General features: G+C 49.3%; 1 protein-coding gene across 6 annotated transcripts; it reads right to left on the reverse strand.

Annotated features, from left to right (window-relative positions):
* Positions 1 to 213: 213 nt before the first annotated feature.
* On the reverse strand, positions 214 to 5,897 carry FICD (FIC domain protein adenylyltransferase). 6 transcript variants are annotated; one of them, XM_025474315.3, is made up of 4 exons: positions 5,814 to 5,875; positions 5,524 to 5,631; positions 3,988 to 4,340; positions 214 to 3,017 (listed from the first exon to the last, which is right to left on the reverse strand). In XM_025474315.3, exons 3-4 carry the CDS (start codon positions 4,286 to 4,288, stop codon positions 1,942 to 1,944), a joined length of 1,377 nt encoding a protein of 458 aa, XP_025330100.1. In that variant the 5' UTR covers positions 4,289 to 4,340; positions 5,524 to 5,631; positions 5,814 to 5,875; the 3' UTR covers positions 214 to 1,941. The 6 variants fall into 6 exon arrangements, with proteins under 6 accessions (XP_025330100.1, XP_025330099.1, XP_035562457.1 ...); XM_025474314.3 differs by lacking the exon at positions 5,524 to 5,631 and having other exon boundaries at positions 5,814 to 5,897; XM_035706564.2 differs by lacking the exon at positions 5,524 to 5,631 and having other exon boundaries at positions 5,804 to 5,895.
* Positions 5,898 to 14,676: the final 8,779 nt, after the last annotated feature.

Below are 14,676 nucleotides of genomic sequence, written 5' to 3' on the forward strand. Positions count from 1 at the left end.
CTGGCGTGTTAGTGGAAAACCAGTACATCACCCCTGCCAGTGCAGGTAGGTAGCTGACCCACATAGTTCCGTATCACCTTCTTGTTGAAATTAGTATCTTGCATCTATTCTTCTGCCATTATACAAACAGGGCTTAAAAGTTCTGAAAGAATTCCTCCTCCATCCTTATGACAGATGGGAACATCTCTTGAATAAGACGGCAGGTCTCAGGCCTTTATTAATAAAATACTTTATTAGAGTCAGTAATCTGTTAAAATAACATCCTTCACAATAAAGCTAAAGTGCACATTTCTCTATATAGTACAAACTACGCACTTCTGGTCAGGCTTCCTTGGTGTGCTGCTGAGACCAAGACGCCAGAAGAGTTCAGGTTGAAGAGATACCTTATGGCAGCATACAAGTATGAAAATAATTTTTTATAAAGGTTTGAATAATTCTCACTTGGGGCCACTTCACACATCTTTTTCTCAATCTTTCAGAAAGCGACTCTGCGCCTATCCTACAAGTAAGTTATAAGCACCTGCTACCTCAGAACAGTGACCTCTTTACTGTCAGGCTGTGACTTCCAAGTCAGAGACCACACTTTGTGTTCACCATCATTCTGACCCTGACAAAGTGCACGACAGCGTTAGATGTCCCAGGCTGTGTCACTGGGAGAGGAACCCGTGGCCCTTTGGACTCTGAGTAGCATAGCAGCAGTCATATCGGCACCTGTGCCAATATATCAACGGTACAGGAAATTATTCTTCCATAGAACGAAGACTTAGAAACTTGGCCATATTACATAGAATGTTTTATCATTCTACAAGTTGCTAGAAAAATAAGGCTACTCTAGGCAATCTCTTCTGCTTCCCCGATGGGATGCTGGACAGTACCATGGCTGTGGGAGGTGGGGGTCAAATCAGAAAGTGGATAAAACTGCATGACAAAAGGGACGCATCCTGGCTGTTTTTAAAGGTTTTTCATAGTTTGGTAGAAACTTCATCTAATTATCAAAAATTCTTATTTGGTGTCGATGTGGCAACTGTTTTTACAGATGTGTTCTTGAATATCTACCGACACGATGTTCAACTCAAGAGTCAGGGGTGAGGGCCGACTTGGCCACTCGCACAGTACCTGATCTGCAGTAGGATTCAGTTGACAAACCCAGAGAATCTGCAGACTAAAACATCTGGTCTGAGCTGCTGCAAACGAAGTGTGAGAAACATTGCATACAGAGAAAACCAAGCTGGCCACTCCCCTATTCTTAATTAGAAAAATAGTCTTGATAAGGGAAAAATAACAGCCTCTGGTACTAGGGTGTGCAAGCTATGACTCCAGGACTTCCTTGAAACAAGCAAGGTATCTAACTAGAAATGTTGTCAACATGTTTATTTCACCTCTCAGAAGTTTGCTCTACTAATGAGAATTAGTCACAACGCTAATCTCTTTGTAGGAGAGCAAAACTCTCTAAGAAAGCAAGCTTTCAGTCATTTCTCAAAACTGGAACCAGGTTCTCCCCAAGAGTGCTGACCTCTCAGGTCAAATCACAGAACACTTGGAGGAGTTCCTCCTATGGCTTCTGGACCTCCTTCCACACTTCTGGCCTCTCCCCACGTGAGTGCAAATTCTGCTCCAGAACCGGTGTTCTGGTCACACACACAGCACTGATGCCCCCAAAGCCTACCTAGGGCCACCAGCACAGACAGCACGGACACCATACAACATTTACTAGCCCAAAAGGAGAAAATAAATAATAACTTGGGCTGAATTATAAGTTACCTTAGACATAGGGCTTAATAATTTAGGTTTTCTCTTTTTTTAACTAAAACATTTGGAGGTAAAGAATGTTTTAAGTCCTTTTTCTGTCTCCTTTTGCTTTGGGAGACTGTCCGGTTTCTAGAAGTGCTAAGATTTCCCTCTCTCCGGGACACCCTTGTCACCAAGGGAGGATTTCCAGGGTTATGGCTTTACAGGCAGTGTCTCCTTAAACCCGGAGTGGTTGGGTTTGGCCTCTGGCAGTGCCACCGGGTACTCCGTTGTGGCAAAGAGCAGAGTGTCCAGAGTGGTTTCTGTACACTTGGCGATGAAGCGGATGAATGGCCTCACATCGCCTTCGTTGGCAACTTCCAGTACATGGTAGTACTCAGACCTCTGCTCCTTGCGGATGGTGATGGGCGGGTAGCCCGCCTGCATCAGGATGAGGTTCATCAGCAGGCGTGAGGTCCTTCCATTGCCATCGATGAAAGGGTGAATGTAAACCAGTTTATAATGGGCCAATGCTGCAAACTCCACTGGGTGCAGATTCATGGCATCCTCAGAGTTGAGCCACTGTACGAACTCCTGCATCTGCTTTTCAACATCTTGAGGATGGGGAGGGATGTGGTGTCCCACAAGGACCTGTGTCGTCCGAAACCTGCCAGCTTCCACTGGATCCACATAGCCCAGCACCCGCCTGTGGATCTCTAACACGTCACTGATGGTGACAGACCCGATGCGGGAAACTAGCGTTGTGTTGATGTAAGTCATTGCTGCGTGCATGCCAATGACCTCGTTCTGCTCCTCCAGGCTTTTCCCTGGCACGGCATAGCGGGTCTCGAGGATGTGCCTGATTTCTGAGAGGGTGAGGGTGTTGCCCTCGATTGCGACCGTGTGGTAGATGTGATGGTAGTAGGTTTCCTCCATGACCCTGCGCAGCGCAGAGTTGCCCTTGGGGATGGACATGACCTTCTTCACTTTGCTGTCGATGATGCTAAAATACCTCTGGTCGATCTCTTCTACCAATGGCAGTGTCCGGTCCCGGTTGACCAGCGCTTTCTCATGGTAGGGCGAGATGGTCAACGCTCTGGTGTATAAGTAATCTGCCTGGATGATGTCCTTGTCCTCTTCTGAAAAGATGCCGAACTCGTTGAGTGCATCTACAAAGTCTGGGTCCATTTTGAGGGCATGCAGGAAGAGCTTGTGGGCTTTCTCCCGCTTGCCTTGGCGTTTCATTTCCAGAGCCTGGTTCAGAGCTGCTTTGGCTTCCAACTTACCAGCTAGAAAAGAGCCAGAGAAGCATTGGCAGAGAGGGTAGAGAGGGCAGAGGATGTTCGGGGAGCCATCCCCTGTGTTGACCCTTCAGGGGGCTCATTTTGGCTACTCTGTTCACGGTACCACTTCACATGTATGGGTACATTTGTGCCCCACAGCTGGTGATTGTCTGTGTGTCCCCTGGGAGGTATTGCCTAGACTCCCTGGCCCCCTGCCTTCTGAGTACCAAAGTGAGTGGCTGTGGCCGCAGCTCCTGTTGGTTGGTTTTCCTATATTCTCAGCTCTCTCCTATCCTGGATCAATCCTGGTGATGCTGGTCCCTAGCCCTGTCCCTTTAGGCGTAGGCTGTTAACAGCTGCCCCCCCTGGTGCTTAACTCTGGAGGCTTCCCCATTCCCTGGGCTGTTCTTTCAATCTTTTAACCCAGTGGTTCTCAGTCAGGGGTGATTTTGCCCCCCAGGGGGAGCTGGTGGTGCCTGAAGACGTGTTGCAGTTGTCACAGTTGAGGGGGGCGGTGCTACTGGCATCCAGTGGGTAGAGCCCAGAGATGCTGCTCAGTATCCTACAATGCACCACAGCGGACAGTGCAGAGGGCAAGAAACTGCTCTAGATCTAGCCCTCCCTCACCAGCCCCTCCACCTGCTGAGAAAAAGGAGCTCAGTGGGCTTCTTTTTCTCAAATGCCCAGGCTCTCTTACCCTCTGCTCTCTGCCTGGTACACTTTCCCCTCATGCCTCTTCCTTTGGGTCATTTTCCTATTTACACTGGGGTCTCAGCTCAGGCCTTCCCTCCAGGGAGCCTGCCTGGTATGCTCCCCTGCTTCCCCATCACCACACTGGTGACGCTGTATCAGCCACTTGCCATCTTGTCTAGGCTGGGAGCTTAAGGCGGACCTGTTCACCAGACACATGGGACACAGTAGGTATCTAATTACCTACCCAGTTAAGGATTGAAGGGAGGTGGCCAGTCTGCCTTACCTGGAGAGGCCCTGGTCTTGACCACCCGCAGTGCTGCATCCCTGGAGGTGACGCTGAGCTCTGTGGATGGGCTGGTGCACTTGGTGACGGCATGCTGCACCCTGTCCAACTTGCTCCTCAGCAGGTAGAAGCCTTTAAGCACGGTCAAACACTGCTCTTCCAGGGTCCCCAGCGGCAGCAGCAGTGCCAGCAGGGACCCCAACACCATGCTCAGCAGTATCACCCATAGGAAGCGACCCCAGACTGACACCCACTTTGGTTCAGTCACTGCCATCACTGAAGCCATCGGCATGAGTGTCATCTGGACTTCGGGGTGGGCCCCCCACACATACTCAGTTGCCAGAGAGCAGGATCTGCAGGGAAACAGGAGTTGTAGATGAAGCAGGGGAAGGGGACACATTCAGGATAGGTTTCTGAGTTCAGCTGGGGCTTGGAGGGCCCCACACCTCTTATTTCACTATGACTCAGGGAGAGGGGGGAGTGGACAAGGCAGGAAGTGGATATAAATGGGAAGGGGCCATCCTGGAGGACTGGTACCACTTCAAAGGCACTGTAACTCTGAAAAGTAATGCCACTGCACTCAACATTTATTGAGCGCTTACTGTGTGCCAGGCCGTGTGCTAAGCACTAAAGACCTCACACATACTGTCTCTTGTAATCTTCAACAGGAGCTGATGCTACTGTCCATCCCACTTCTCCAGATGAGGAAACAGGCTCAGAGAGATGAAGCCCTTTGAGTAAGGGACAGCCTTAGGACTTGAATTCAGGAACCCATGGCTCCAAAGTCACCCCCCTTGACCACAGACCTCTGACCACAGGCATATCCAGACTGGCCAAGGCGGTTCTGAGGTCTGTTCTTTGATACACACAACTGTTTGGTGGCCTGATTTGCTGCCACATGGGTGCCTGCCTCTTTGTGCCCACACCCTGGTATTAGCCACAGTGCTGCTACCCTTCCAGCCTTCCCTTCCTACCTGTGCAGCAAGGATCTCACCTAGAGCCTGAGCAGTCCAAGCATCTCAAGAGGAACGTAAGCTGTGGGCCAGAGTAGATGACCACTCACCCTCCACTTGGCAGTGGGCATGTGCTTCAGGCTGGCAGCGGGAATGGAGGGGTCTGGTGTGCAAGTACCATTATGCTAACAATAAGCATTTATTAAGCAACTATGGTGTACTGAGCACTAGGCTGAGTGCTAGCCATGCATTTATCTCAATCCCTAACACCCTATGACGGAAAGCTACCCCCGGCTTCATTTTACAGGCAAGGGAAACTGAAGCAGAGAGAGTAAGTCAAACTCCAGAAGGCTCTGCGAGTAGATAGAAGCATCAGGAGTGAATCCCCAGTGCATCTGGGAAGAGTGCCCAGGTCTCGATCTCCACCTTATTTCCAACCAGGGCCCGTGCTCTGGCCTGCTTCTGGTGCCGGGCCTCCAAGACCCAGACAGGGCTGATTAGGCTCCTGATGGTCCAGGGCTTACAGCCTAACGGGGAGCCTGGCCCCTTGATACACCTGCAACGGCCTGGCCTGTGCTCTCACCGGGGCACGCTGGGCGTGCTGTGGGGGTTCACGGCCTCGTCTCGGTGCTCGGGGCGGCTCCGAGAGGCGGAATCCGCGGCAGGGCTGGAGCTCGCCAGGGACCCGGCTCTGCGCGGGGCAGGCGAGAGATGCGAACGTCTCACCCCTACTCCCCTAGGAAGGGGGAAACTGAGGCCCGCGGGGCGAAGCGGCTGGACGGAGGTCCCTCGGGATCCCGCCCAGGGCGCCCCTCCCCGCCGCCCCCTGCCCCGCTCGCTCCTTCCGAGGCGCCCGGGCTCGCCCCCTCCTACCGCGCGCTGCGGCCCGACCCCGCCGCGGCTTCCCGGCGCTCCGAGGCTCCGCAGCCGCCGGCTCCCAGGCCCCGCTCGCCGCCGGCCCTCTGGCCCCGCCCCCGCCCCCTCGCCATTGGCCGGCCGGCCAGCCTCGTCGCGGCCGATTGGCTCCCCCGACTCGTCCGCCCCTCGCCCTTCCGGGTTCTAGCGTCTGGGTCGGCCGCCCCGGGAAAGGCGCGCCGTGGGTCACCCCCATTGGCTGGCTCCTGCGTGGGCCTCGTGCCGGCGGCAGCCAATAGGCAGCCGGGGGCGGGGCCGGGGCCGGGGCGGGGGCCGCAGGCGGGAGCAGCGCGCGCGGGGGCCGGGGTCGCCGTCCGCCTGCCTGGGAGCGCCGCCTCCTGCTCCGCGTCCCGGGCCGCTGCCTGGGCCTGCGTTTCCGTAGCTGTAAAATGAGGGTGCCCCCCGCCCTGGTAGTCTGACCTCAGAGCACCTGCCCCCAGCCTCGACCCCGGGTACCAGGGTAGCCAGCTGCCCCCTTTCGCACCTCCCTTTACCTTTCCCTCTTTTCAATTTGCATCCACTCGAGGAGGAACTGGCAGGTTTATTTAGCTTCCCAGAGAGATTGGGATTTTTGCCTTGAAGCAGAGAGCTGAAGCCTCCGTCTTTGTTCACAGATACTGAAAATCAACATCCATGGGCGCCTGGGGGCTGAGTTGGTTAAGCATCTGCCTTTGGCTCAGGTCATGATCTCGGGGTCCTGGAATCGAGTCCCGCGTAGGGCTCCTCGCTCAGTGCGGTGCCTGCTTCTCCCTCTCTGCCCCTCTCCCTGCTTGTGCTCCCTTTCTCTCTCTCAAATAAATAAAATCTTAGGTGGTGCGGCGGGGAGCACCTGGGTGGCTCAGTCGGTTAAGCATCTGCCTTTGGCTCAGGTCGTGATCCCCAGGTCCTGGGATTGAGGCCCGCATTGGGTTCCCTGCAGGGAGCCTGCTTCTCCCTTGCCTCTCTCTGTGTCTCTCTCAAGAATAAATAAATAAAAATCTTAAAAAAAAATTAACATCCAGGACGTGCCCAGAAATGCTAAGCATCAAGATGTTAGCGGTATAGATTCTGGAGGCAGAGAGACGCCGGCTTCAATTCAGTCTTTGTCATCTAAGCTGTGACCTTGGGCAAGTTACTCCAAGTCTCAGATTTTCCATTTGTAAAATGAGGACAAAGAGCCTACCATGCCTTTGGCCTCAAGTTCAGGATCCACTGAGGCCTGACTCTTCAAGATCTGACCTTCTCCGTGACACACATTCCCCCTGGGAGCTGCTGTCAGGCAGAGGTTGTGAGTGTCACCATTGGAGCCACATAGCCCTGGGTTCCAGTACCAGCTCTGCCACTTGCAAACTGAGTTACATTTAGCAAGTGACTTGATCTCACTGGTCCAGTCTGCTTTTCTGTAAAATGGGGACAGTGATGATGATTCCTCCTCATAGCGTTTTCTGTGAGGGTAAAGTGAGATCCAACATGGCTCGCACAAAGCAAACACTTGATAAATATCTGCTGTTGCATTTATTCCTAGACAAGACACAAAGTCATTGCTTTCTGTTATTCCCAGAAGAAACTGTCAGACCTGGGGGTGGCTCCAATCACTGAGGAGAGACTCCACGTCCTTTCATAGGTCTTAATCTGCTACCAGTTTAGGCAAGCTGCTGACCCACAGCCAGAAGTGTGCTGTCATAAAAGACACCATGGGGGCCGGGGTGCATTGCAAGGGGACGGACCAAGCAGCTTTGGCCCTTGCTAGCTGTGCTTCCTGTTTGTGTCTTGTAACCCTTCCCCATTCCCCCAGCTCCCAGCCCTTGGGATGGAGAATGGCACGCAGTAAATGCTCAAGAAATTTTGTTGACTCAAATAAATACCTGAAGCAGGACAAATCATGGTGTTTTTAAGAAACAAAATCAGGATAGTGGTTATTTCTGGGGCTTCTGTTTCTGTCTTTTGAACAAAGGTCTCAAACATTGTTCTCTTGAAGTCCTGTGAATTTCACTTCTGATGACTCAAGCAGTAATGTTCTAAAAACTTTTCCCAGAGGAGGGCCTGCTATGCAACCTGCTAATTATGAGAGATGGTTAGTGGAGTAGAAAGCAGTGTGGCTCAGGGGTCAGACAGGTATGTGTTCAAATGTAGCTACCTCTTATTAGCTGTCACTTACCCCACTGAACTGGGTATGATGGGGCTTGTGGACTTCTGCCCCTCCCAGGCATAAGGTGATGTCATCATCTGCTTCTAAAGGCACCATACAGTGGCACCTGGGTGGCTCAGTTAAGCATCTGCCTTTGGCTCAGGTCATGATCTCAAGATCCTGGGATGGAGCCTCAGTGTCAGGTTCCCTGTTCCTCTGTCCCTCCACCTGCTCCTGCTAGCTCTCTGTCTCTTCCTCTCAAATAAATAAAAAAAATCTTTTTAAAAATTAAAAAACCAATAAAGGCACTTTCCATATTCTGAGATGCCAGTGTCACCTCTTCAATGAGCTTAGAACCATGGGTAGCAAATCCAGAAGCTACATCAGAACCATCGACTGACGAGTAAAATTGCCTGGTTATGAGACAACAGGGGTTGGTGGGAAGTGTGGAGAAGGTGAGAGTACCTGCCTTATCCAAAATGGGCAGCAGCTTCTCAGCTCCAGCCTACATTTAGTTTGTAAAAAATGTATTGCATCCAGGGGAACCTGGGTGAGTGTCTGCCTTTGGCTCAGGTCATGATCCTGGGGTCCTGGGATCGAGTCCCACATCAGGATCCCCACGGGGAGCCTACTTCTCCCTCTGCCTATGTCTCTGCCTCACTGTTTGTCTCTCATGAATAAATAAAAAAATATTTAAAAAATGTATTACACCCAAAAGTTGACAGATTTTCTAATTTTTCAAAAGAAATGTCAGGCCTAGATTTTTAAGCGAATTCTCCAGATTTTTAAAGAGTTGGCATATCTGCCCACTGGCTGTGGAGGGCTGCCAGACCGTAATCCCTGTTTTAGACCTGTAATATGGGCAGGGGACGGTGACTGGGAACCCAGGAAGGAACACCACAAATGCTCCTCCGCAGATGAGCACACCACTGCCTGTGGCCACCAGGGGCCAGTGATTCACCAGACATCACTTCTCCCATTCACTCTCTTCCATCACAGTTTTCTTGACTGCGTTCAGCTGCGTTGAATGCACAAAATATGGTCCCTGAAGCGATATTGAAAAGTTGGCTTGCTCCACCTTAAGCATTCCGTATTGGGTGGAAATAGCCTCCTCGCGGCCCACGGAGGAGTTCTCTAAAAGCTTATCCTGACACTTGACAAAGATCCTGCGAAGTGGCTGCTTGGGAAATGTGTCTATTATGCAAAACAAAACAAAACAAACCTTTATGCATCTTTAAGAAACAGCAGTCAAGCGCTTCTTGCTGGCAGAGTCGGATTCTATTGCTTAGGAAACACAAAACTCCCCAACTGAAGGCTATATTGCGTTAAAATGGCTCCAGAATGACTCAAGTTCATTTCAAAGAAAATGTACCATACAGGTCCCCTTGCCCCTTTCCCTAGCCTCCTTGGATTTTTCCCCCCTCTCCTTCTGATTTAGAGCTGAAGAGGCCCCCCAGCAGCCCTTCTCCCAGACTCCTGACATCATCAGTCTGCGTACCCAGTGGGGTCGGGCCCAGTGCCTGAGGCATCCCCAAGAGACAGGGTTTGAGGGAATACCTGCTCTAGACCAAAAAAGTCCTCCAACCCAATGTCCTTGGCCCTTGGCTCAGGCTCTGGATTCAGGATGATCTCAGACATGCAAATAAGCGTTGTTTTCAGAGCAAATCACTTGGGGGAAGTGATATTTCTTTCTTCCAAAAATTTAAACCTTACTCCTTCATTTCTTGTTAAACAGCCAAAATAACCAATTATTTTATTTCGTTATTTTTTAAGTTGAAGTATGGTTGGCATGCAATATTATATTAGTTTTGGGTGTACGACATAGTGATTTGACGACGAGGGCTCCGTGCTCGCCAGGAGGAGTGCAGTTACTGTCTGCCACCTTACAGTGTTATTACCACGGCTTTATTTCCTAAAAGCAAAATGAAATCACAGATATAATAGAAGGCACAAATAAACGGTAAGAAAACAAATTCCCATGCATGATTGTATTAGATATTTTTAAATGCACATCTATTATTAACTTATGAAATATTTCAGACATCCAGAAGGCATAGATAATAAAAAGGGTACCTGTGTTCCTGCCCCCCCCACTTTAAGAAATATCATATTGGGGTGCCCGGGTGGTACAGCTGGTTGAATGTTCAGCTCTTGATTTCAGCTCAGGTCATGATCTTGGGGTTCTGGGATGGAGTTCCACGCTTAGTGTGGAGTCTGCTTGAGATTCTCTCTCCCTATCCGTTTGCCCCTCCCGCTCATACTCTTCTCTTTCTGTGTCTCTAAAAACAAACAAACAAACAAACAAACAAACATCTTTAATAAAAGGCACATATTATCAATGCCCTGAAGCCCTGGGCATCCTCTCCCCTGTCACTTTCCCTTCCTTCCCTCCCAGAGATAATCACCATCTTGAATTTCTTACTTATTACATCCATACATGGGCTCTTGTTTTTACCCATATGTATATATAGTACTAAATGATATATAGTGATGTTTTGCATGCTTTAACATGTTATATGCACACTGTATATCCTGCATTTTTTTTGGGGGGGTGGCATTATATTTAGAGATTTATATTCATGTCGATACAGTTAGTTCTGGTTCATTACTTGTACACTGCCGTGTTGTATTCCACTATGATTTATTTCCCAGCTATCTATTGATAGATATTTGATTCATTTCTAGTCATTTTCTATTACAGACACTTGACAGTAAAATTCTTTTTTTTTTTTAACAAATTTTTTAATTTGCTTGACACACAGAGAGAGCACAGGTAGGCAGAACAGCAGAGAAAGAGAGGGAGAAGCAGGCCCCCCGCTAGGCAGAGAGCCCAACATGGGGCCCAATCCCAGGACACTGGGACTATGCCTGGAACTGAAGGCAGATGCCCAACAGACTGAGCCACCCAGGTACCCTGACAGTGAAATTCTTGTGTGATATTTTGGCATGTATCTGGAAATATCTCTAGGGCAGAATTTCTCAAAGAATCAATCAACTGCTTTCAAAAAAACATCCATTCAGGGCCTGTTCTAGACCAATAAAGTCCTCCAGCCTTTCTGGTACTCCTGTATCTTGACTATAAGTGGAAATAATTGTACTTGTCACACTATCTCATTATTGTTAGTAGTATCTACCGTTTATTAAGCACTTACTGCATACCAGGTAATTTTACGTGTATTTTATTGGATTTTTGTGACAATACCATGAAGTAGAGATCATTAAACCCACTTTACAGAAGGTGAAACTGAGGCACAGCTGGAGCTACTCTGTAACAGTTATCCACTGCTGTGTAACAAATAGTGTCCACATTTAGCAGCTTAACACAATGATTCAAATTTATTATTTTATATAGTTTGTGTGTGTCAAGAATCTAGGAGCAGCTTAGTTGGATAGTTCTTTTTTTTTAGATTTTATTTATTTATTCATGAGAGACACACAGAGAGAGGCAGAGACATTGGCGGAGGGAGAAGCAGGCTCCCTGCAGGGAGCCCAGTGGGTTTGGGCTCGATCTCAGGACCCCAGGATCATGCCCTGAGCCAAAGGCAGATGTTCAAGCACTGAGCCACCCAGGCATCCTTAGTTGAATTCTTCTGACTCAGGATTTCTCTCAAGATTGCAGTCGCAATATTGGCTGGGGCTACAGTTACTGAAGGCTTGATAGGGCTAAGGAGCCATTTGCAAGGTGGCTTGCTTACGTAGCTGGTGGGTTGGTGCTGGCTGGTGGGCAGGGGCTTCAGGTTTTCTCCATGTGGGTCACTCCATAGGGCCGATTGAGTGCCTTCACAACATGCAGCTTCCCCCATTATGAGTGATCCAAGAGCATGATGTCTTCTATGACATAGATTTGGAAGTCACACACTGTCACCTCTCCTGAACTGTGTGGGTCACAACATAGAACAATATAGGTACATTGTGGAAGGGGACTGCCAAACGTTCAGTAGAAGGTGGAGGTCGTTAGGGGCCATCTTGGAGGCTGCCTGCCCAGCAGCCGCTACGCCTGCCCCTCCTCAATCCCAGTGGTTCCATGCGACAGCCTAACAGCAGGGACTTCAGGCCCCTTGAGAGAGTCTTTGGGGCCCTCTGGGCAGGAAGCTTCTGCAGGTGTGAGACTCACCTGTCACAACACTGGGGTCCCAGTGTCAACTGCCTCCTCCCCAGATGTTTCACGTAAGCTTTCCGGCCAGGTTACTTGGCCTGAGAAGCTGCCTCCTCCTGCCTAAAAATATGGTCATGCTGACATGGAGACTAGCTCAGGTGCTCAAGATGCTGTTTTAGATCACAGCCTCTGAAAGATATAGCCAACACCCTCTCTTCTTCCTGCATGGCGATGGTGACTCAGGGTGGCCACTAGGCCAGCCAGCCTAGAGTGCAGACCTACAGGTCACTCTGTTTGCCTCCTCCCCTTCTCCGATTTCCCTGCTTCCTGGGATCCCAGCCTGTTTCTCCCTGCAGTACCCATCAGCAAGGAAACCAGCGCCTGGGAGCTACCGGGTAGAGTGACTGCAACCACCCTGGGTCCCCATTGCAGTCCCTTTGAATGCGCCCCAGCAGCTCTTGTTGGAAGCTTTCTGTTGCCATAGTAACGTGGAGACCAGGAAATTAGCAAGGGTGCTGGGCTAGGCAAGAAAGTCTTTACTATGCATTCTTCTCTTCTAACTAGGTAAGAATTCTGAGGAGGGCTAGGGATGGACATCAGAGAGTCTCTTCCTGGCATCGAGGAAATGTTCTTTAATAAATTGTTGTGAAATGAGCGCAGCCCTTAGAGTGATGGTGGTGGCTCTGGTGTTCATAGAGGAACCCGAGGAGGAAGTTTAGAGGGAAGGCACCTTTCTGCCGCTGTTGTTGTTTTTAAGAAGACTGGCAGGTTTTTTCTTTTTAAGTTTGTTTGTTTGTTCTAGTAATCTCTACACCCAGTATGGGTCTTGAACTCACTAATCCAAGATTAACAGTCTCCTGCTCCACTGACTGAGCCAACCAGGTGCACCTCTTGTTAATGTCAACTTTATTGAGCTGTGATTCTCGTACCATATGACTCACTCACAATCACAGTCGATTTTAGAACTGTCCATCACCCTCCCCCAAAAGAAACCTCCCACCCTTTAGGTTTCTCTGCCACCACCTGCCCTCAGCCCCAGCAACCTACTTTCTATCCAGATAGATTGTTCTTCCTATAAATGGAATCATAGAATATGTAGTCTTTGTGACTGGCTTCTTTCAGCATTTTTATTCTTTGCCTCCTTTAAGTCCTCCATAGTCTCTCTGACAAAGGTGTCTCCGTTCTCTTTGAGAACAATTTGTTGGCTGTGGCTGCTGAGTTACCCCTCAGGCTCCAGAGGGATGGAGGGGAGTAGATTCCTTGGAGGCCATCTGGAGCCTTTCCCACTGCTTCGAGACTGCTTCGAGACTGTGGTGGGGCAGGTGGCCCCTTTGGAGCACGTCCGGCCAGGCATCCTGCCTGTGTGAGTGGACATGCTTCCCCACAACTCCTTCTTCCGGAGGCTGGGGTAAGACAGTCATGATCAACCAGCAAGTGCCTACCGGGTGCCAAGCACTGCCCTGTGACCATCATGCATGTTAGGATTAGTTCATTGTTATAGACCTTCCCCTTCTCTTCTTTTTGTGGGATTCACTTAAAAGCCACCTCTTTTACTTCAAGCACATGTTTTGCTGAAGTTATCTATTTTCTTTCAGCCATAAACAGCGCAGTCTCACTTTTTTGCCTTGTACTAGCCTAGATATTTGACTTGTTCATTGGATTAGCATTATAATCGTATTAAACTGCACATAACATAAAATTTACCATCATACCTATTTTAAAGTATAGAGTTCAGTGGCATTAAACACATTCACGTTGTTGTACAGCCAGCGCCACCATCCACCCCCAGGACTCTTTTCATCTGCCCAAACTGAAACTCTATAGCTCCCTAGTCCCCCTCCCCACAGCCTAGGAGATTCTACTTTCTGACTCTGTGATTCTGACTACTTTAGGTGGAACCCTACAGTGTTTGTGTCTTTGTGATGGCTTAACATAGCATCCTCAGGGGTCATCCCCATGGTAGCACGTGTCAGAGTTTCCTACCTTTTTAAGGCCAAACAGCATTCCTGGTGTTCACTTTGAACATGTCCTTGGGTATAGCTGAGATGCTAGTCTGCTATCATTTCTTTTTTAATTTTAAAGATTTAATTAAAAAAAAATTTTTTTAGAGCAGCTTTAAGTTCACAGCAAAATTGAGAGGAAGGTACAGAGATTTCCCACATATGTCCTGGCCACCCTCCATGCACAGCCTCCCCCATTACCAGCATCTCCCACCAGTGTGGAATGCTTGTTGTAATCGATGGACCTACATGGACACATCATCATCACCCAAAGTCTGTAGTTTATATTAGGGTTCACTCTTGGTGTTGTGCGCTCTGTGGGTCTGCAAGGATGTATAAAGATAGGTATCCATCATCGTAGTATCATCCAGAGTATTTTCACTGCCCTAAATGTCCTCTGTACTCTGTCTGTTTTTCCCTCCCATCCCTCCCATCCCCCCAACCCAAGGTAGCCTGATTTTCTTACTGTCTCCATAGTGTTGTCTTCTCCAGAATGTCGTATGTTAGAATCCTTAATACGTCACTTTTTCAGATTGGCTTCTTTCCCTTAGTTATATGCATTGAAGTTTTCTCCATGTCTTTTGTGCTTGACAGCTCATTTCTTTTTAGGCCTGAATC

Source organism: Canis lupus, chromosome 26 (assembly GCF_003254725.2).
Source record: "Canis lupus dingo isolate Sandy chromosome 26, ASM325472v2, whole genome shotgun sequence".
NCBI classification, from domain to species: Eukaryota; Metazoa; Chordata; class Mammalia; order Carnivora; family Canidae; genus Canis; species Canis lupus.

What these genes read in the sequence shown, in the direction of transcription:
- FICD (XM_025474314.3), bottom strand. Translation starts at nt 4,288, where the DNA reads ATGACACTCATGCCGATGGCTTCAGTGATGGCAGTGACTGAACCAAAG. An exon ending in CAAGACCAGGGCCTCTCCAG is followed by an intron (nt 3,018 to 3,987) that starts GTAAGGCAGACT and finishes GCTCTTTTCTAG; the next exon opens with CTGGTAAGTTGGAAGCCAAA.